General features: G+C 42.2%; 1 protein-coding gene across 1 annotated transcript in view; it reads left to right on the top strand.

Annotated features, from left to right (window-relative positions):
* The window catches only part of PKHD1 (PKHD1 ciliary IPT domain containing fibrocystin/polyductin), a 264,052-nt gene that overhangs the window by 33,560 nt on the left and 207,238 nt on the right, over positions 1-23,254 (top strand). The window contains exons 27-33 of the mRNA XM_061989595.1: positions 3,770-3,900; positions 4,668-4,803; positions 8,425-8,620; positions 10,325-10,392; positions 13,061-14,674; positions 14,843-14,986; positions 22,459-22,672. Of these exons, the coding sequence (XP_061845579.1) occupies positions 3,770-3,900; positions 4,668-4,803; positions 8,425-8,620; positions 10,325-10,392; positions 13,061-14,674; positions 14,843-14,986; positions 22,459-22,672 (2,503 nt within the window). The remainder of the gene's footprint in view (positions 1-3,769; positions 3,901-4,667; positions 4,804-8,424; positions 8,621-10,324; positions 10,393-13,060; positions 14,675-14,842; positions 14,987-22,458; positions 22,673-23,254) is intronic.

Here is a 23,254-nt window from a genome sequence, read left to right as displayed (position 1 = left end):
TACTTATTCCAACAACTCAAAGGGCTTATTAGTGTTTTGTGGCTCATCTTCTCATATCCATTTCACATACATTTGTAGTATTTTAATTCATCTGGCCTAATTTTAAAATGGCTAAACTTTGATTCATCTCAGTCCAGTTAAAGCGAATTAATATTCTGAGTGATAAAATGGAAAACTCATCTGTATTGTGATACAAAATTGAGAAACCTAGAGGAGTTCAAACTAAACTGAAACTTCGTGGTTTTGCCCAGCCAGCAATGAAGACAGTCTCTCGCTCATTCCACCCCATTCACCCCCACCCTCATTAGGATGGCGGAGACCTCAGTGAAATGGGAGTGGAAAAAAGATAACCAAAGATGTTGTGGATTGAGACAAGGGCAGGGAGGGCTTGCTGCCAATTACAGTTCCAGGCAAAACAGACTCCAGTACTTGACTTAGAGAGGAAAGTAGGAAAGTTTATTCTACTACCTACAAGAAACAGAACAGAACAAAAAGCAAAAAGAGAGCAGGATGGTGTGAAAATTACAACCAACACTTCAAGATCTTTCTCCCCCATCCCTCCTTTCTTCCCAGGCCCAGTTCACTGCTCCCAATATCTCTACCTCCTCCCTGCTCAATGCCTTGGCGGGGGGTAGGGGATGGAGGATGTGGTTAGTCTCTCACAGATGATCTCTGCCGCTCCTCTCTTCTTAGAGGAGGAAGACTCCTTGCATTCTTCCCCTGCTCCAATGTGGGATCCCTCCCATGAGACATAGTCTCCTCTGGGCATAGTTGCTGCCCCTGATATGGAGTCTTTAACAGTGCAAACAACTGTTTCACTAGTCCTCTCTGCAGGATGCAGGGGAGTCTCTGCTCCAGCACACCTCCTTCTCTCTTCCCTCACAGGCCTTGGGGTCTGCATTGTCACTTCTCTTTCTCTTCCAACTCCTTGCACCACCACCAGCTGGAAAAGAAGGAAGAAAAGCAAGAGGGAACAGAAAGAACCCTCCTCTTTGGCTGCTGCTTCTTAAAAAGTGATCATGGAGGCATCTAATTGGCTCAGCCCCAGAAGTACATCTGACTCAGATCTGGGGATAGTTTCAAGCAACTTCTTCCAGAAGCCATTCTTACAGCCCCTTCCCCATTACCCAGAAATGACTCCACATAAAACCATGACAAACTCCTTCCATTTCCATTACCTCTCCTTGTAACAGAAGAGAAACAAATGGTGAAATATTACATCTTTGAAGATAAGTTTGGAAAATTCACCACACGACTCTGAGGCCAAACAGCCATTATGACTATCTCATCTGCCATGTATGTGACACAGATGAGAGGACTTCACCTGGAAATTCCAGCAAGGTACCTAGCCAACTGTAGCTAAACCAAACCAAAGACTATAGAAAGCCATCCTTTCTTTTTTCTTTCTTTTTTTTTTTTTGAGGAAAATGTCTCCCCAGACCAATTATGAAGAACACTCTTGACACAACTGAGTTGTGCCATAAGGACCAATGGACTCAGGATATGACTTTTTTTGAAGCAGCCAGGGAGGTATCTAGAAACAACATAACCCAGAATGACTCTAATAGTAAAAACTATCCATATTTTGCTTGGAAACTTCCTAATATTATTACTAAGAAGCTTTGAGTTCATGCTAACAACATCACTGAGAGCCGGAGGGTTGGCCTAGGTGCAACATGAAGTCATCTGGCTTGGAGAATTGAATGTGCCATGCTTGGCTAACTTTCAGCAGACAGGATGAAAATGATGGTCTGTGAACCTCTATGTGGATAAGCTATGGGATGGTTCTGGAAGAATGTAGGGCTCCTAAGCTGAGAAGCAAGAAGTTTAGGCCCCTTCTTTGTTTTGCTGGAGTGCATGGCAAGAAAGATAAATTTAACCCTTTTATGTCTTCTTTTTTCCCTTACTTCCTCTCCAGTGGGAGGGTCACTTAGGACATAAGGTTGATATTCACTGCTTGAATTCATTAAAAATCCTCAAACCAAATTAAAACCAACCACAACAAAAATAAAACTCTCCAAGAAAAAAGCCAGTGATGGCAATTTTTAGTGCTTGGGCCTTGCTTCTCATTTCCTTCGCTGACAATCCAGTTCTCCCAATTATAGTGATCTGTCACTCATTAAAAAGAAAGCAAGTATAATGTTATCTTACATTACATATGCCTTGAACATTGATAATTGGAAAGAATTACAGCTTCCATCTGTGTTTTTAATTTCTTCCGTTTAAAATACCTCTCTTCAATCTTATCGTAAAGCGCACATATGCACTATTTCATTGCATATGGATATAAGTGTAGATATCAAAACTTAAGAGCATCAGTCTTTACACAACACACATGAATTTTGCACTCTAAATCTGAGGCTCCTTATCTGACAACTATCACATTAGACAAGTGGCTTCAGTTTTGAGTTCTTGTTGTTTCTGGCTCTGCACAATCAATGTTAGAGGAGAGGAAGCCAGGAAGCACCATGTACTTTGTTGCATCAGGTCCCTCTTGTCAAAATACCACTGGTCTTAGTGGTGCTATGCTGGGAGATCCATGTGACCTAACTCTTATAAGCATGGAATATGTTCTAAAGATACCACCCCGCTCCAGTGAATGGAAGAAGCTTTCTGTTAATGTATCTGATTGCTGTTGTTTGCCTGGATTTGCTACCAGCCAGAGAAAAATCTAAGAAGATCAAACTGCTAGATTTCAATGCTGCTTTGAAGAATTAGCAGGAAATGATGCTTTGAGGAAAAAGTACAAGGGACTATGCCATCAATGTATGACTTTACCATGAAGGTTTACTTATACCACTAATGAGAAGCATCATAAAAGATCATTTGATTTGCGATATAGCCTTACAATCTTACATGTAAACAGTACATTAATAAAGGTCCCCTCTGAGCAGTTCGTCTGGCCATAGTCTTAAAACTCTGTAGGACTGATAACTAGAGCAAACACCTTTAAATTTCAAGCACAATTCCTTTTTTTTTTTTTCAGTTAGTCTCTGAACCTCATCAAAGAACAAAGTCTAGGTTAGAATTGCCATTAATGTCCATTTCTGTTCTCTTTTCATGTTTCTCTTTGAAATATCCCTGAATCTTCTAGTCACATGAAAAAGCAGGGGAGCACTTGGACTTGTTTGCATTGGAATGCATTGTTGCAGAAAGATCAAGTGTTAAGTCTGACTGGTGTTGGGTATGATCCTACATGTGATTGAAGAGGCTCAGCTCTGACAAAAAGGAGAACTGAGGCTGCTTTTAGTGCTTCGCAGAATCAAGCTCTCCGTGACTTTCTTCACAACTCTGCTAAGTCTCAAGCCCTGCCAAGTCCCCTTTCTAACTTAAGTTTCCTAGACACATGCTACAGGCTTTTTTGACAGCAGGGTGCTTGGCAGCTATTTGAACTGTGAAAGCACCTGCTGTGTTAAGCTCATTTTCCATTCTTAGTGCTTCTTCCTTCCTTCCTTATTTCATTCTTGGGCTCGGATCTTTCTAAGGATGAGATCACAGGCCAGACCTTGCTGGCTTAAATAACTATGTCATTAAAAAATAAACCAAGAAACAAACCCAATGCTCCTATATTATGAATGAGAATTCAAATAACAGGCAAAAAGGATATCTGGCAAGAGAAGTAGCTAGGCACAGCAATGTGAAAGCAGATCATCATCATCAGATCAATGGTGATAGTACTGCCCTTTGTAGTCACCTATTAATAAAGAATCCTTTGTGTATAAAATGATCATTCTATATCTTGAATGTAACAGATTAATCGGTTTTGTAGGAGGTCTGAGAGTGGCTCTCAGGGGGACCAATCTGGAAGGAGTGAACTTGGTGTTGTTTGGATCTCGGCCTTGCCCGATTCTGGAGGATGACAGAAATTCCACAAGAATTGAATGTAAAGTGCCCTCTCGGGTAAGAAACTACGTACATCAGCAGTCTACAGGCCTTTCTATGTTTCACTGGCCTGAGCTACACTAGGGGAAGGGTAAACGGTAGCCCATTAGCCAAGTCTTGGCTGTGGGAGGATTTACTGTGGTCTAAAACCTACAGTTTAGACTAGCTTAATCATAGATTGATAGGTGGTTTATGAAAACATACAACAGTGAAAAATCCAGACTGCAACATCATTAGCTAAGCCTCATATAAAGATAGCTGGGGCTTTAAACTCCAGCAAAATTGCACTTCTCCACTTTTAGATCTCTACTAGTAGATTAGGCATGCCAGGGACAATTGCTCTCGCTCACATTGTTGTACCCTCTTCAACTCCAAACCTTCTACTTTACCTTCAGGTCTCCTTTGGATGTTATCATGCAGAGACATGCTTGAGGATTGTTAACAGCCGTTCTCTTTGCATGGCAAAATTATACTCAGGATGACGCTAATAGTTTTAGTGTAGGGATAACTGCCTGTGCCTGTGACTTGCCACTATTTGGTTTACTAGTATGGATATGGCAAATAAAAATCTGCATAGTCTGGAATTGTTTTGAGGCTTCTAATTCTCCATAGACATCCTTTTAAAGTCAACATAACTGTACATGTTTAAGTAGAGTCTGGTATATATACAGACTTCCTCAGTGCTGTCTACCTGGTTTATTAATCTGAGAGATGCAGGAGTATACAGCATAATTTTTTAATTAGTGCATTCTTATCCCTGACATTTTCTTCATTTCTGTTTCTAGGGGACAGAAGATGCTGCTGTCCATGTGACGCTAATTTCTGAGTACCAGTCAACAACAGTAACAAACTTATTCCGATACGATCCTTCCTTAGACCCTGCTATTGTATCACTGAGCAGAAACAGAAGTGGCATAGCAGGTGAAATGGCTGCAGACTTACTAGGCAACATCTGTGGAAGCGTTGTCATTGTTGATGGTGGTGGGGCAGAGGCAATTTAGGTCTATGGAGTTTGGTTTGGTTAGTTTCTTACAATTTGTAGTCTCCAAGTCTCCTGCTAATCCTGATCAGTCCTGGCTGTTTTATATTAATTTTACTCTAGCACACATGAGGTAATGAGTTGTTTGCCCTAGGCCAGTGTGGATGACGTACACAGGATGTCAGGTGCGGTATGGTGCTCCTTCTGTGTCCCATTTATCTAACTCTGCTCTGAAAATTAACCCATCCATTCATTCTTGGTAACAGGTTCAGCCACAATGGGAGAATTGAGCTCTAGAGAGTGTCCTACAGGATGCCAAAGGTCTAGTGGTAAAGCACGCTGTGTGCATTTTGGATTGTTGAAAGCAGAAGACAAGCAGCACTTGTCTTGCTAATTTACATTTCTAAGCCAGTTTGTTTCTTCCAGTTTGACCTTGTGGTACTTCAGAATATGAGCACAGACATCATGGACTTGGTGGGGGTAAAATCTCATGGAGTTTTTAATATTTCTGCTTCTTGAAAGTTTCTGTTTGGAGTTGGGTTTTTCTTCTTATTCCCCTTCTTTTTTGTTTTCCACAAGATTTTGGCTGAGAATTAGAAATAGAAGGCGTTAATCATGTATGATGTCCACTTACAGACATGTCTTTTTAGTAATTTTACTGCATTTCTGTGTGGCAACCACACACCAGATTTCTGTGTCTGACAGAGAGATGCAGGAAGCTAGGAGAAAGACAGAAATACTCCTGCTTTCCTACCTACTTCACTCCATTCCTCCAAGGATGCCATCGTCTGATTTTTCTTTCTTTTTTTTTTTTTTCTCCTCTTTTTGCACCCTGTCCAGTGGCACAGCCTAATAAATCTCCTCTCAGCTCAGCAGTTTGGCTGCAATTGGTGGAGGATGCAAGGACCTAGGTGACTGCTAGTGACGAAATGCACTTCTCACAGTACGCCTAGCATTTCTATTCCTTTCCCCAAATGTCCTTGTCATTTTCTATTACTCCAGAATGCATAAATAAGAGAAAACGTCCTTTATCATCTGAATATTATTCAGATACCATAGCACCAAGGGGAGATATTTCTAGCCGCGGGCAGCCCAGGTGCAAGGAATTCCTTAATGTTATCGCGTCTCGTGAACGGTGGTGTGGCTGAGTTCAATCTTCTAATCAGAAACTCCACAGCTTCGTCTTTTAATATAATTTTCCTCTTATATAATAAAAAGAATAAATAAATTACATCGATGCCTTCCAGGCATCTGGGATTAAGCTGACAATTGACCAAGAGTCCAAAGAGTTCATACTATTAATATATTCATCTTTGCAGGCTTTCAAACTTTATTTGACTCTTGGCGCATGCAGAATTGAAAAGTATTGGCTTCAAGACATGCTTAGAGAAGTTAGTGGGTGAGGAGAGCTTTGTACTGACTCTCCTGCCTCATGGAAGGCAGGGACTTTTCCAAAGCTGAGGCTGTGGAGCTGAATAGTAATGGTGACTGTGCCTTCTGTGGAGGCAATGCTAAAACCAAATGTCAGTGGCTTCTCTGTGGGAGACAAAACTGCTACTCAAATCTGAATCTCTAGTAAGGATGCATCAACTTAAAGTTAACTTTGTTTAAGAGAAAGTGAGAGAGTAAAGCTGATGAACTGGCTTCCTATCTGTCTGGGGTAACAGTGCCATGTGCCCAGTGAAGAATGGGTGGAAAAGAAGATGTTTTGTTACAGCTGATCTTCAACTGTCTGAAGAAATTATGTGAGTGGACAGGTGTTTCTGACAGGATAGTGCAGGGGAATGATAAAGAGTTATTAACATCTTTGGCATATTGAATTTAGGTCAGGGGTTTATGTAATGTAATGGTCTATGACAGCAAAGAGTTGGACTCAGTTTGGACAATATGAGAAGTCTTCATTCCTGCTTCTGTGCAATTGAACCCACACCCTTCAGAGGAGACGAGACAATGAGATTTGCCTCCTAAATACATTTCTGTGCTTGATGCTTAGATGTCTTGTGTAGAGAAACAGGCAGTTCGTTGGTGGGATTCACGACAGCATTCATGTGGGATGCACGTGTTCCTTACAAAAAGACAAATCATGTAATAAGGGCTGTATTTCTCTTCACTGACTACAGATACAGCTATCTCAATGAAAATGCTTTTATTTGGACTGATGCATACCAACTTAATTTTTAAGGCTATTTCTGGGGGAAGTTAGGCTATGAAATTCCCTTCTCCACTGGCCTTGTCCTTTTCTATTACTATAGGGTGAGCAAATAAAGTATCCTCTATCGTCTAAATATAATTTGGCTTACAACAGAGCTCAAATGGGAGGCAAAATCATGTTTTCTGAAAACAAGGGGCATTGGAGCATGCATGGACATCTGGCTTTGGGTAACCATGGATATCATCATTTATCTGTGTGAGGCTCCTGTTAGATAGCTCCATCATGCTGGAAAGTGTGATCTTGGTCATTATCAGCGATTTAGGAAAAATCCCACAACTCCTCAGCTTCAGTTTATGTGCATTTTAGAGAGACTGGATTTGGCTCTTATCAGCTGCAGATATTTATAGGACAGATATCTACAGTAAGGGAGGATGGATCTTATCCACATATGTGAGTACCAGCAGGCTGAAAGGGGCCACAGATGGTCACAGCCAATTTGACAATCTCAGGACAACTCTGATGACTGATGACCTTCTCAGGTAGGGCAAGGAACTGAGTAGAATACAGCATTGCTATGGTCTTCTTTTTGTTTTGGGCTGATGAATATGTGTAGTGGTTTAAGCCAAGCCAGTAATTAAGCATCATGCAGCTGCTCGCTCATTCTACTCCTGCAGTGGGATGGGGAAGGAAGTCAGTGGAGAAAGTAAGTCTTGTGGGCTGAGAGAAGAATAGTTTGCTAACTAAAACAAAACAAAATGTATCAACAGTAACAAAATATATAACAAATATGTAATGAAAAAGGAAGGTTGTAGAATCTCCTTCTGTGGAGACTGGCATGTTCTTATGTGACCTGATACTGACTTGTTTCTGCAAGGGTATTGAACTACACAATATCCAAAGGTCCCTTCCCACCCCTACCATTCTATGACTCTATGAAAAGAGAAACAAATTAAATAAAGGAAAAAACCCACAAATGATGCCCAATGCTCACTACCTACTGACTGATCTCTGAGCAGTGATCTGCCCACCCTTTCCTTCAATTTCCCTTAGTTTCTGTATTGAGCGTGATTTCCTATGATGTGGAACAGCCCTTGGCTAGTTTGGGTCAGTCCTGCTGGCCATGCTCCCTCCCAGCTTCTTCTGCCCTCTCAACCCATTCGCTGGCAGGGCAGTGTGAGAGGCAGAAAAGGCCTTGATACTGTGCAAGCACTGCTCAACAATAACCAAAACATCCCTGGATTAACAACATTTGTCTCAGCGTAAATCCAAAAGAATGAGAAAATTAACTCTATCCTAGCTGAAATGAGGACTTGACTGGAACTAAGAATGCTTTTTCAGGGAAGGATTTCATATGCTAAAATAACTGTTGCCAGAAACATTGAAATAGTTTTATTCATTTTCTTCTCTACAGGAGGTCAGGAGCTTCAGATTGGAATATCCCAGTTTGCCAGCTACCAGGGGTCAGATATCAAGGTCCAAATTGGAGGCACGTGGCCACAGATTCAGGCACAGACAGACTATGGTGTTAATGTTACTCTTCCAGCTTTGGCTGAGGGATGGTACAATGTCTCTGTCATGATCAATGGTATTGCTGTCACTTCAAACAGGTATGTGAACTTGTGTGCTTTCCTTGAGAAACAAATTTCATTCTCTATCTGTCATGGGTTTGTGTGGAGCTGTTTGTGGTACTGGGGAAGTGGCTGCACTGGTGGAGCGGCTCTGAGTCAGAGCCATCTCTGGGGCTGAGCCAGTTGGGTGCTTCTGCAATCACTTTTTAAGAAGAAGCATCTGGAAAAGGAGGGTGGTCCTTCTCTGGGAGATGTTGGAAAAAGTTTAAGGAGAGAGAAGGGACCATGCAGACCCCAAGGTCAATGAGATGTTCTGGAGCAGAGACCCTCCAGTTTGTCATGAGGCAGTCTGATCACCCACACAAACCCATGACACCATCCTATTTGGCATTTTAGGGCTAATCTGAAAAGGAAGATGTGAGTTTTCACAAACTCTCTACCTAATAGTGAAATCTGCAAGGTAGTGTAGAATGATGAATAATTATTAAGGCAACCCAAGTCGGCAAACTCCTAATGCTAGTCAATTAACTCCCCTTGGATCAGTAGGAGACAGGAGAGAAACATTTTAGGAAAAAATGGTTGATTTTATGAAAAATACATATTCAAGCAATCAAAGGTATTCATGTATTCAGGTCAAATGCAGACAAATCCTGCTGTAGGAAAACAGCAGAAGAAAAGAAACATGTTTTATGAGAAAAAACAAAAGCTAGTTTGAAAAATAAAAAAAAAAAAAAAGATTTGTTTGGAGAATTTAAAAATGATGTTATTTCCATCTTTTAAGGTGACATTTCAAGTTCAAACCTAGATAAATGTAATATAAATGTGGGAGGAAAACCAACCTGAAAATGGGATGCAACATTGCATTCACAAGCAACACACTTTTGCTTCTCAGCCATGCAGCTCTCATCCCTGCCAGCTGCTGGGAATGATCCTGAAATGATGATACTGGGGAGAAGGGAGATCCTTTTACTGCTCAGAAACCACCCTTGGCTGCATAATGAACTTCAGAAGGAGAAAGCCTGGGGTTAGTGGGATGACATGCAAGAAGGCATCCCCTCTGATACTAGGATCTGTTAGCAGGGCTATCACTTTGTCCCCAGTGATAGATTGTGGAGGTAAATGGGTCATCCTAGGAGAAACCTCTGATCTCTGGTGGGCTGGATTGCAGACTTGGGAAGGTTTACTTCTCTAACGTATGTTTTTAAGACAAGGAGTGTTTTTGAAAGAAGGATAGTGAGAAGGAAAAATACATGTAAGTGGGAGAGAAGCAAAGCTACGCCCTTATCTGAGTGGGCTGTAGGAGGTTTTGTCTGGTTTTTCTTTTGCAGTTACCGATTCTATCTGATGGGAGGGAGGATGTAAGAAGGGAAGACATCTGGGATATCTTTTTCATCTCTTGTCTGTGAATATAGCTACAGTGGGATTGTTTGGCAAAAATCCCTTATTCTTGCTTCTTTTGACGGGCAATTCAGCTGCAACTCATAGACTAAATTTGGTCCATAGGTTGGCACTGAATAAGACAACATTCACAATAGATGTAGCTCAAATCACATAGAAAAATGTGGGGTGTGTGATGGTCTTTTCACTGTGGTACTGAACAAAGGTGATGTGACAGGCCAGTGCTTGACCTTCCAATCTAAAAGAAATCACAAGAAAGAATAGCACTGCAGCAGGAGAGAAAAATGTAAAAAAAAAAAGACCCCCAAATCCTTTTTCTATGGCCTTTTTTTTTGTGTTTTGCAGGGTTGAGCCGTTAATCCAGTACCTCTCAGAGATCTTCAGCATAGAGCCCTGTTGTGGCTCCTTTCTGGGTAAACAGCAGCCATACATCTGCAGTCACTTATGGAGGTTAAATGGATCAAGGGCATAGTTTTCCTGCAGGAATGGAAAAGGGCATCCCATTTCACATTGGTTTAAATGAGGGTGTTTTAAATTTGTGACCCTTTATTATGCATATATCCACTGGCAGACAGCAGCAGTCTGAAAATGCGGGAATGTAGTAAGCATTCCTCAATCTGGTTGGCTCACTCGGGGCTCCCTGTGCTTTGAATTTGATTTCCCCAGGTGTTTGCTTATGTATCCTTGCATGTTCCCATTGGGAAAACAAAGCATGCCCACACCTGACACATATGTGCTGTTTCTTTCAGTTCTTACGCCTCCATCTTTCCAAGCTTTCTACATGAAAGTTAGGTAGAAAGCAAAGTACAGTTGTGATTTGGAGCAAACAATTTCCTATGATTCCAAGTGGAGGGAGGGGGTGTTCATTTTCATTAAGCGGAAAAGACAAAAAATCCCACCCCTTTTCAATGTTAATTTTAATCAAAAGTGAAATATTTATTAATCCCCTTCCAAGCTTTTAAACACTGGAAATAATTTAAGTATGTTTCAGAGCAAAACATCTCTGCGTTAAACTGGAAAGTTTTACTTTTACTCTTAAAAAGAAGATTTGAGGCCGTTGACTTTATTTTTTCATTTGACTGGGGATAGGGGAGAGTTGAATCCCTGTAGTGACTTTCACATCAGCCCTTAGAAATGCTTTTATATAAGACAGATAAATTCCTGTGATGCAACTTCAAGTCTTCCATAGTTTGCTCTTGCAAGCTCTCAACACATTTAAAGATACAAAAACTCAGAGGCTTTGTGGTAAATGATTAAATTCAATAATTTGTAAAGTGCCCAATCATTGAAACAGGAGGGTTTGGATATAGTCTGGATAGCAAAGGCTGTCAATTTTGAGGACTGAGCTATACCGAAAAATTAAAAATATTGCATCATTTTTTCTCATAATTAAGGCTAAATTATTAACTCTTCAGCTGTAGTTTTAAACTGATTTAGAATCTCATTGTTGTTCTTTCCTCCCCTTATCTCTAATCTTTTGTTATCTCTAACATTTGTGTGACCACCTGGATTAAGAATTTGAGCTCACTCAAAACAGCTTTTTCAGACAGATCATAGGAAGAAAAAAGGACATGGGTTTAATGGATAAAAAGGTCAAAGCAAGGCAGGGCTCTGAGAGTATCAGTACTGCAAACTAAAGGAAGATGGAGAGAGGCTTCATCTGAGCTTGGAAGGATGGGATTAGGCTGGAAATGCTGGAGGGTTTGCATTTTTACATTTATCACTTCCTAAAATCCAGATTACACCTTCTCCAGTGCTGTCCTTATTCTCAGCACCCTGGGAAGCAGTCCAAATATGGCTGCTTTGCAATGTTTTGTAAATCCAAACCACAGGATTCACACTTAGTCCAAATAATTAGCACCTACTCCCAATGGTCAGTGTGGTAGCAGAGTCTCCCACTTCTCCTGTTGAAGTGCAGTAGGACATTCCAGTGCCATGTCCTAGAACAATTGTGTGGACCAAAGATAGCCTGTCTCCCAGAGTGACCCCAATATAGGATGGCTTAGGAAGACTGCATGAGTGGAGCCGTGTATAACGAGACTTCTCTACAGCAGTCTTCTGGTTTCATCACTAGACACACAGAGAGCTCCAGCTGGAGGTCATAAATTTGTGTCTAGCTCTTCCTGAAGTGCTTTTCCACGTGAATCACTCTCTTGCTTCACACCAAGGGTCTATGTACCCATTTGCTATCTTATTCTCTGGTCTTAAGTAGATACTGAGGGAATAAAAACCTCCAGGCAATCACAGGGGAAAGCAGATAGCCTGCCGTCCTCCAGCCCTTTTGTGGGAAGTCCTGCTCAGAGCTGCTTTTAACAGTGCAGGGGGAACCGCTCTACTTTTTCTCATCTTGCTCTGCCCATCTTAAATGGCACAGGCTGGGAGCATGTAAGGACTTGAACCTGTAAGCATTCCTCAATGTATCAGCTTTTCTGGTCAGTGAACTCCTCACGGACAAGTGATCATCAACACATGGCAAATCTGTCACTCTGCTGAGTGGCCAGGCAGAATTGAAGATTGAAGAAAGGTCTGTAGTTCTAGGTTTTTCTTTGAAAGCAGTCATAGTGCATTCTGCTTCTCCCAACCCCCACCGTGCTACAGCCTCCTGTCAGGGAGTTGCAGAGAGAGATGATGTCTCCTCTCAGGCTCCTCTTCTCCAGGCTGAGCACCCCCAGGGCCCTCAGCCCCTCCCCAGCACACTTGTGCTCCAGCCCCTTCCCCAGCTCCGCTGCCCGGCTCTGGACACACTGCGGCCCCTCAGTGTCCCTCTGGCAGTAAGGGGCCCAACACTGAACACAGCACTCGAGCTGTGGCCTCACCAGGGCCCAGCACAGGAGACAGACACTGCCCTGAGTCTGGTGCCACACCACTGCTGATACAAACCAGGGTGCCACTGGCCTTCTTGCCTACCTGGGCACGCTGCTGCCTCATCTTCAGCCGCTGTCATTTCTTCTTCAATTCAGCCTGGCTAAGACTACTTACCATGCTTAGCAGCTTTATTGTGTTTTTTGGTTGTTCACAGTCAGTAATGAATTATTTTTCTGCATATAATGTCCTTCTTGCTTATTTTTGTTTCACTCCTAGGTGGAACACTGCTCACAATCTCTGGGATGGGCTTTAGCCAAAATCCTGCCCAGGTTTCTGTTTCAATGAACAGGCAAACCTGTATGATTACCTATTTGGCAGAAGAGATAATCTGGTGTCTTACCCCTCCAGCTGCTAATTTATCTGATGAAGATTCACAAGACATCTCAGTCACAGTAAAAGTAGTCATCAACAGTACGTCACTTCAACACACTCTCTCTGCAAAAAGGGAAACCACCTTTATTTATCAAAGAGCTTTGACTCCTCTAATTACTGTTGTTGAAATGGAAATCACAGATAACATCCTGCTTTTGGGTGTTCAGGGAGTAAACATCACTGGATCTGCAGCTAAGCTTGGGCACAGTGAGTGTGAACTTGAATTTCAACGTGACAATAAGTCTGCAATGTTTTATCAGTGCTCTTTGCCACTGAACAGCCTGGAACCTGGGACTTTCCCCATTCAGGTGATCCAGAGGCAGCTAGGATATGCTTATGTGACAGCAAGGCTGCAGACCCTCACAATTACTCCACGGATAACCTCCATATTCCCGTCACAAGGATCAGTCTGTGGTGGGACATTACTCACTATATCTGGTCTTGCTTTAAAATCCAGGAGGAATTTGGTACAGGTCAGCCTCAAGAGTAATTATTCCTGTGAGATCCAAAACTCTGATAATTATGCCATTAGTTGTATTGTGCTTCCAGAAGCCCATCCTTTGCATCATCAGTGGCTGGCTGAGGCATCTTGGGCTATTAATGTCACAGTGACTGTAAATGGGATCAACAGTGTTTGCCTTGGAGACTGTACACTCTACCTTCAGGAGCAGTGGACCCCCCTTGTAGATCTGGTGACCTGGGAGTCTGATGGGACATTCACCAATGTGATGATCAAAGGACTGAGGTTAGCATGGCCAAGTCATAGTCCCATGGTACATGTGAATAACCAGGCTATCTGCAAGGTAACCTTCTGGAATGAGACAAATATCAAGTGCCAGACAGACTGCATTGCCCCAGGAGAGCACAACATTTCCATATCCAACAGGCAAAGTGGGCAAGCTTGCTTCAGGAAGGCATCTAGTGTTCTCACCATCCTTCCTCAGGTGTACCAGTTTTACCCACAAAACTTCAGTGCCAATGGTGGAGGCTTGCTCACCTTATCAGGCTCGGCTCTGAGAGGAAAGAGAGTGACTACTGTCCTGGTTGATCATCACCCTTGCCTCATTCTCAATGTCACTTGTGCAGCCATCCAGTGCACGGTGCCGCCGGGTAATGGGAGTAGGGCTCTGAGTCTAAGAGTAGACGGCATTTCCTATTACCTTGGAAGAATAAGTTACAGCGAGGAGTTCACCCCAGCTTTCTCTTCACTTGTTGCAACTGGTCTCCTCTTAACAATGACAGTATCACGGGTCACCGAACTGGACACCATCTATGTATTTGTTGGAGACTTTGCTTGCAGTGCTGTCACCATTACTCGCTCTACTTTGCAGTGCTCAGCTCCTCTGCTTCCTGTTGGCAAGTACCATGTGCTAGGCCTGGATATCCCCAGGGGCTGGGCTTCCTCCAACCTGACCTTCACCTCTCAGCTGATGGTGTCAGCCTTGCAACACAACTGGGGTAAGTCCTGAAGGCTTGTAGTAGCTCCTCCATGGGGTTCAGAGTGAGGGACTGCGGTGACAGGGTTTTTTTGGCATGAAAGCAAAAATTCTGTGTTTAAAAATCCACACTTGTTGACAGCTAGTTGTCAGACTCTGTCTTAAATCCCATTTTCTGTTCTTTTCCAAGGTGGCTTGAATGGAGGAGCTCTTTATCTGAGTGGAACTGGGTTTTCCCCAGGGAAGACTTCGGTCACAATCTGTGGTACCAAGTGTGGACTGTTGGGCAACATGACAACGACTGAGCTGAGCTGCCTTGCCCCACGTTTACACAGTCAGTTAAGACACAAAACTTGTCGCTATGTTAAAAATATCCCCTAAAAGCCTACCTTGACCCAAAAGTGGGGTTACCATTGTTTGTCATCACAGGGGAACAGAGCAACAACAGTCCTGGAGAAAGGAGAGGAGAGAGCATAGTGTTGATTTCTGCTTTTTGGGCTCAGTCCAAAGACTGATGTCAGAGGGAGTTTTTGTGTCAGTGACCACGGGCTTTGGACTAGATCCAAATGTACCTGTAGCCACATGTGCTTCGTGGGTGTGTATGAGATGTGCATGTCAGCAATTCCTTGTGGCAGCTATTCCCTGAGAAAACTGTCTCACATAAAATGTCCTTGAGAACTGTAGGATTGAGTATCCAAGTATCTCTTGGCCATCATGACCATCTTAGCAAGTTGAGTTCCCTTAAATTAGGACTCAATTGAAGTGGTGTTTGGACTAGATGATCTCCAGAGGTCTCTTCCAACCCCTACCATTCTATGATTCTGTAAGTGCCTTTTGTTCTGTGGCCCCATGCATTTTGTGTTTTGGCTGCATGGTTGGACAGATTCATTGGGGTAAGTGGGTGGGAGGAAAAATGTGAATGACCAAGAGGGTAAACACATAATGTACTATGGCCAGTTCATACCTCTGGGAAGCTGGAGATAAGGATTTGAGTTCCCTGAGAGGATTATCCCATGGCCAAAGCTCTCTCCTTCTTAACTGGAGAGAGGCAGCAGGGAAATGATGCTATGACTTTCAACTTTTTCAAAGAGAGAAATAACTCTGCCTTGAATATGGAGGAAACTCTTCAGAATGGGCATTTCCTGGGACAAGACTGATTTCCTCTTCCTTCTCCCACTGGCAGCCCAGAAATGGACTCCGAAGATTTGAGACTTTTAAATCTCACTCTTAGACAAATACTATTCCCCAAATGCGAAGCACAGACCATCTACCTTGGTGCTGCATCATTGCAACACTTGGTAGCATTGCAGTTCAGCCCCTTCATAGCTCTGATACTAGAAGAATGTTCAGAGATCTACAGAAATATTTGCTATTCTATGGCCATCCAGAGACCCATTATCCAGATGACCAAAGATCTGTGGCCTCTTATCCTTTGTGTACCTGGAAGAAAGGTGGGAGTGAGACTGTCTATCAGGGTAAACTGCCAGGGTTTTGCTCAAAGGTGTGTGGAATCTCCAGCCAGAATTTGACTACATTAGTTGCTGATAAACCAGTCCAATGTGAAATTGAACATTTTTTTGAGCAAGGGTTAGAACAAAAGGCATACAGTGGTTCTCTTCAGACTCATTTATTCCAAAACACTAAATTTGCTCTTGTCATTTTGAATAGTTCCTTTCCTCATCCATAAGGATTACTAAGAAAAAAGGAAAGAGAAAAAAGGGCTTTAAAGCCCAACCACATTCTCTCAAAGGAGACACTGAAAGGTCATTAAAGGGTCAATTTTCTTTGTTTTAAACAAGGTCCAGGCACAGTCTACAAAACTGCTTATTATCATCTTTTATTAAAAAAAAACCCCACAGTGCTGGAGTGCTGAAAGAAAAAATAATAATCAGAGCACATATTCAGGGAAGCCTGGTTATTGCATGAAGAATAGCAGAATAAAATGTTATCAAATTGATCCAAACTGCGAAAACAGTAATAACTGTGTTCAAAATTCGATGAGTGGTGGGCGGCAGAGGGAGCCTGGGGAAAACCATCTCATAGGCAGGACACCAATACTTACTGCTGACACTAGATGTCAGCAAGTGAATGTTGATTGCTGCCCACTTGCTGTCTGCGTTTCTGGAAAGATGCAAAGGATGTGTTGGGTCACTAACCAAAGGGACACAGGCACTATTGCTCTGAGGCCAGACGTCTCTTCTCTCCTCTACTGTAGGTCTTGCAATGTGTTGCCTTGCAAATCTCACCAGTAGAGTTAAAAAAAAATGTTTCTCTGTCAATGGAGTGTTTATAGGAAAAATGGTTTTGTGGTGGTTTTTTTTTTTTGTTTTTTTTTTTTTTTTTTTTCACTTAAGACATAATAAAAAATCCTTCACAGGCTGATTAAATCTGTAAGGGCTGGCCAGGCTGTTTGTACTCACTCAGCCTATGCATAGCTACATGAGGCATTGGTGAATTTGTATATAGAGCAAGATGTTTTCCAGCCAGCATTCCTTCTAATATTGAAGGAATAACACCCCCCCTTCCCTTCATTTAGGGCCCAAGTGGACTAAGTAAGTGCAGTTAGACCAGTCTCTGGACTAACCTTGTGGTTTACGTGCTCTTTGCCTAAGGAAGTTTGCCACTTGGTATTCACACCTCTGGTGCTCAGACCTTTCTTTCACAGGGAGAGATGGTAAAGCAAGATCCACAAGCTGGGGGACCACAAGCTGTGAAAGAGGTGGGAGGGATAGGTCTGTGTTGCCTCAGGGCGCCTTCGAAGGGGAGTCTGGTGTGACCTGGTTTGGATGCTTGTCTGACATTTGCAGGTGCTACTTTTGAGCTGGCTGATGAGAAGTGAAGAGTTCAAGCTGCATTTCTTCTGTTACAGCATGCTGTAAAGCAGAAATGCCTTCCCTCTGGCACTGCGGGATGTCAGGTGGAAGCTCCCTGCCCTGGGATCCCAGCACTAGGTCATGTTGTGTCTGGCCTTCTTAAGAGTAAAGATGTTCACGTGGGAATCCCCAGTCAGCCCGTCTAACTTGTGATAAAATCCACAGGGCAAGGAGTTGCAGGAAGGAAATGTGACTCATTTACCATTTAATAGGCAGTTTTCTAAGGAGGATCCGTTGCTCTCAGCAGGATCCATCTATAAGCCTGCCCAACGGGGTCTTCCTTACGGGCATTGAGTGGGGTTGCATCAAGGTTTGGGTTTGATCATTGACAAGAGATAGGTACAGAAATACTCAATCTGGAGCACAATAGGAATGTAAGCTCAGACATTTTTATGAAAACTATTGCCTTTTGCAAGCTGCAGAAAAGCTAAATTGGTACAGAGCTTGAATCTGAGTTTTACCCTTACAGCTTCAGAAAACTAGAAAAATTAAATGCTTTAAGAAAATTACAGTCCCTTCAAGGAAAAAACAAAACAAAAAGAACCTCACACCAGAAATCTTTAAAGGCCTGGTAAAGTGCTAACTGGCTTGATCCCTAGAGCTCTCTCCTCTTGTTCTTGCCTTGTTCCTTGGGTTGCAGTGTTGTTGATGAGTGCAAATACAGCTGTGGGTTCTGTTCAGCTCAGGTTAAATTTACAGAACACACGCTTAATGTCTGTGGGATTGAATTGTGCTCCTGTGAAAGATGGGAAGACTGTTAGGAAGCTTTGAGCAGATGAGAAAATAACTGAATATTCCTGTTAGGTGATATTAGGGTAGATACGATATATAAATTTCACAGTAACCCAGTACCTGAGATTGTTTGACATTGGAGTGAGGGTAAAGACGACACCTTTAAAAGGAGGCGAACTGATAAGAAGATCCATCAAGGAAAAAACCTGAGTCTAATTTGTCCAGGTGAATCAGCATGCTTGGAATAATAGGTCTGGGGCCTTTCTAAGTGAGTCCTGGACCTAACATTAGGCAGATTACATTAGTAGAAGTGGATATTTAGGGAGGAGGATTTAGATTAACGTCTAGAAAGGAAACAAGGCTAGTTTAAAAGGAAGAGAGACTTGACTTGGTGGAACTCTTGTGTAGTGCAAGAGGAGACAGAAGAATGAGTTTTGATTGCAGCAGTGCAGAGATACCAAGGAGGTACACTGAGCTAGGATCGAGTGGACTATAGCCAGGGAAATAGAGTGATCTGTATGAGTAAATGCAGAAGAAATGAAGACGACGTATTGTGGTAACTGAGACCTCAGTAGAAGCCAGGGCCAGTGATGTTTATTATGGAGATCAAACCAAAGGATCCAAATGTTTCCTTAAGTCTTTCAAATCCATAAATGAAATTAAGAAAGAGGAGGGAAAAAAGAAAAAAAAAGAAGAAAAGCAGCATATTGATTACACGACAGGAATGTTCTGACAGTGAGATCTATCAGGCCGTGGAATAGATGCTTACGAAGTCACCTCTTGGGACTTCTGAAACCCAGCTCTGCGAAATGAATGTCTCCTAGGGAGCAATTCTTCATAGGCAGAGGTTGGACTTGATGACCTTAACAGGTTTCTTTTTTCCTCTCTCCCCTATTCCTCCCTTTTTTTTTTTTCTCAACCAAGCACATGTTAATGTTATGATCTGCAGTCTGTTTTGTGAACAGTGGGTAAGTGGGGATATGTGGTTTGGCACTGGGGCTCCTCGGGCAGTTGTTCAATCAATCTGCAGCTGCCCTTAGAACTCCTGTAGGTTTTAGCCTCATCACATGTCTGGCAGTTGTTATTAAACAGTGACCCAGAACAAAGCCCTTGTGCTGAGCATCCCAGGATCTTGGCTTAAGCTAGAGTATCCCTCAAAGACAGGATTGGGGCAGTCGGACCCTTAACCACTACCAACACACAGAGATTTGGCTGCCGTTATGTCTGGTCCCAGAAGAGAGCCTGTAATGGAATGAATGCATTCATCTCAGCAATGGTATTGTACTATGTGTAATTAGCAGGTTTTATCTTTATAGGGAATATAAAGCATAAAAAAACTTCCTTCTGGGGTTTGAACACTAACCAATTAAGCAGAGAGAACTATGTCCCAGAACAGACAGAATATCCTTTTAGGACATGAGTGTGTTGCAGTGTTTAGTTGATTTTTTTATGTTACTGTTGTGGCAGGAGATAATGGCATCAAAAATACCAAGAAATATTTGCATTTAATGGTCAGAGGAGAGTGCGTGGAAGGCTGAGACTTCTTCCTAACTGAGAAAAGTATTAAATCCTCTGGAAGTGGGAGAACAAGAGGACCTCAGAAATCCTGAGAGTTGGAATGAGCATTGAGTATCTCCTCAAAGAGTGATATGTCCAATCACATGGACGAGAACTATGGGGTGTGGAGAAGAGATCCCACCTTCCTTCCACCTTAGAGGGGGAAAGCAGGCCTGGGTTTGATTCCCAGGTGTATAGCTTAAGCAGAGTTTTCTTGGACTTTGCTTCTTTGCATCTCTTTACAACCCTTTGTAATCATGTTCTTTGGCTTAGATTTTATAAATTAATAACTACATTTGCCTGTTTTGAATTAAAAGTGATGTCAGTAGTTGGCAGGATACAAGGCCTCATGTTCCTACAGGCTCAATAACATTGAGATGGGGACACTGGAACATATCAGAAATGCCCAATTTCCACATGATATTTTTGGGGGTATCCAAAGAGTGACAAGCTGTTCTGCTGAGCTCCAAGAACTGTACAAGAAATACCTTCTGGTGACTTTCATTAGCCAGGCAAGTTCTTTGACAGCAGCAAGGTATCAAGGGAAATGTTAATGTCACGAGAATCTGTGTGTCATCTCTAACAGTCATCTTAAAACAGGGTTCTACTGGTTTTCCACTTAGGAAACCTCTGCTGTGTTCTTTTCAAGACCACAAAAGAAGACTGAAGCCTCTTTTGATCAGCTCAGCAACCTGTTGTTTTTTCTTAAACTGTGGAATATGAATTAAATCTTAGTTTGATCACCCATCTTCAGAGGCTGGTCAAACACTGCAACAGGCTTTTTAGAGACATGATGGATGCCTCAGTCTTGTCAATATTTAAGGGGCATGTGGTCAATGCCCTTAATAATATGCTTTAACTTCTGGTTAGCCCTGAAGTGGTCAGGCAGTTGGACTAGATTGTCATTGCAAGACCATTTCAGCTGAAAATATTCTATGCTATGTTATCCTATCCTATTCCCTTCCATTTTAAATTGTGTGTTAGTATTGCTCTTGTTGGTTATTCATCTCAGGTAGCCATATGTTCTCCATTACCACATCTGAGCTTATCACAGCTTTTTCTGTCACTAGTAGAAATGAATAGTAAAGCAGAAGGAACTGTTATACCCCATTACAAAGGGGAACTGTACACAGGAAATTTGTGGGCTTGAGAAGGAAGGAAAGGACAGTGCCACTGCTTGGATGTCCTTCATTGCCAGTTTTTAGCATTTCTCAGCCTCGTACAGGCTGATAAGAGAAAGATTCCTGTAATGAATTGGTTCTGCTGCAGGCTGCTGCAAAGGCAAATTCTTTGTAGTATTTAGTTCTCTTGGATGGTACTAATTTCCCAAAATGCAGCTATCTAGTGTCACTTGAAATACTCTTGGAATTGTAGCGAGGGCCCAAGGCTTTTGTAGGAAATATAGAACTCCTGAGGTTCCAGAGCAGAAGAATACTGAAAAATTGTGAACTCCCTCTCTGAATTTTAGAGCAGATAAAATGCTAGGTTTTAATATTTCAAAAAGCACCTTGAACATTAGACAGTTGTAAGCTTTTCAAAAACACCACATAGGATAATAATATTTTTTAGCAAAAAGCACTAAATATTTTAACATGCAAAATACAGCATTTTCATTTTTCTTAGCATTTCAAAAGCAATTTTCAGAGTTCCTTAGGAGCCAAGATACTGGTTAACAATAACAATAACACAAAGTGTGACTTAAAAAAGCAAACAAACAAAAGAATCCTTTATTGATAAATTCCCATTGATTGTGTTTCTGATACTTGAGGAACATTCTTGGATGTTACAGTGTGGACTATAATACTGCAGCAGACCTTTTCAGCAGCTCATTAGATCTGTTTGATTAGTTCAGGTTTAACAAAAATACTCCAGAAGTCTTTATACTTTCAGAGTTTTGAGAGAAAGTCTTGATCTCTGGCATGCTTAAAGTATTCCATTTTTAAATTATTAAAGCCAAACATTTCAAGTGATCTGAACTTCAGTGACAGTTCTCAATATATTTTTTAGCATTTTTGTCTGGATTTAGAATAAGAAAACCTGATTTCAGTTCACAACATTTGTTCCTTAAATACACCTCAAAGCAAAGCAGCTGCTCCCTACCACATCCTACCACATCCATGGAGTCAAACTCAGACAGAGGCTCTAGCCACACTCAAATACAAAGTCAGGTGGGTGATCTGAGTTCACACAGGCTCCCCAGGAGCCCTTCAAGCTGTGGCAATGCTTCCACAAACCCCATATTTGGATTTCAAAGTTGTGATAGACATTAGGTTGTCACATCACCCTGGTAAAAGATTTGTGCTTTATGCATTATCTGTAAACCATGGTCTATCTTCCCTTGAAGAGGTGTCCATGCTTGTATTTAATCACTTGTGTCACCTCCTCTTGGACAAGCATTTTGATCTCAAAGACCATGCTGATGCTTGATGTGCAAAAGAGGTTATATGCTTGCTCACAGAAAACAAAAGGGGCTGAAGCAATTACATGGAGACCTGCTCATCCTCAAAAAGGATGCACCAAAAGGGAAGCAGAGACATGCACATCAGTAATCTACAGTGACAACTGCAAGCAGGTAAAATATGCTTAATATCAGCAGGTGTGTAGGCTGTTTTGGGTTATGTTTTTTCCTCTCCTGTCTTTGCAGATTCTTTGGCCGTTCTCTGTGGACTGACACATTCTTCTGCTGACTGCCGAGAAAAAAAAGCCACCTTCATTGAATGTGATGTCCAAGTCACAGTGGGTTCCCATCACCAGAGTGGATATGTGTCTTACCTGTATGTCTGTGAGGACAGCCCACCTCAGTGGCACCAGAGGTATATTAACCCACCTCAGAGGCATTTTACTGGACTCTTTGCCAGGTTAGTGCTGCATCTCTTGAACATCCAGGTGGGCCCATCTGTGAGTAACATGGTCCAGAAGGTATCCCCCATTTTGCAGACTTGTCCCGAGCCAACTCAGGGGACTGCAGGAGAAAATTTGTGATTCTTAGATTGGTGCCAATAAAGCAATTCAGCCTTAAGACCACTAGAGATCTCCGCTGGGTTGTGAAATTCATTCCTCATGTCTATCAAAACATCTCTAGTCCCCCCTCCTTCCCTCCCATCTTTTTTAAGTGTTTGAGAGACATCAGAAAATCCATCTCGTAAACAGCCTGCTTTGTTCCTTCTTAGGTTTTAATATTTATCTTCTGATCCAAAGCAACATCTGGTGGATGCCAATGGGGAAAAAGATTAGGCATTATGAAAAGCAGAAGTCTTTTTTTTTTCTTTCTTTCCCCCTCCCCCTTCCTCTCTCCAAGCAGTTTCATGAGTGAAAAGTCACAGAGAAAATTCATCAGGCTGTGCAATATTTACTTTGCAAGAGTGTTCAGGCATTTAGTCAAGGCTCAGGCTTTGCAAATCCAAGGCCAAGTTACCCAGGAAAGGTATTTCAATGGAGTT

Source organism: Colius striatus, chromosome 2 (genome assembly GCF_028858725.1).
Source record: "Colius striatus isolate bColStr4 chromosome 2, bColStr4.1.hap1, whole genome shotgun sequence".
Lineage (NCBI taxonomy): Eukaryota > Metazoa > Chordata > Aves > Coliiformes > Coliidae > Colius > Colius striatus.
Note: the sequence above shows the minus strand (reverse complement) of the source record. Positions and strands in the feature narration are given on the sequence as shown.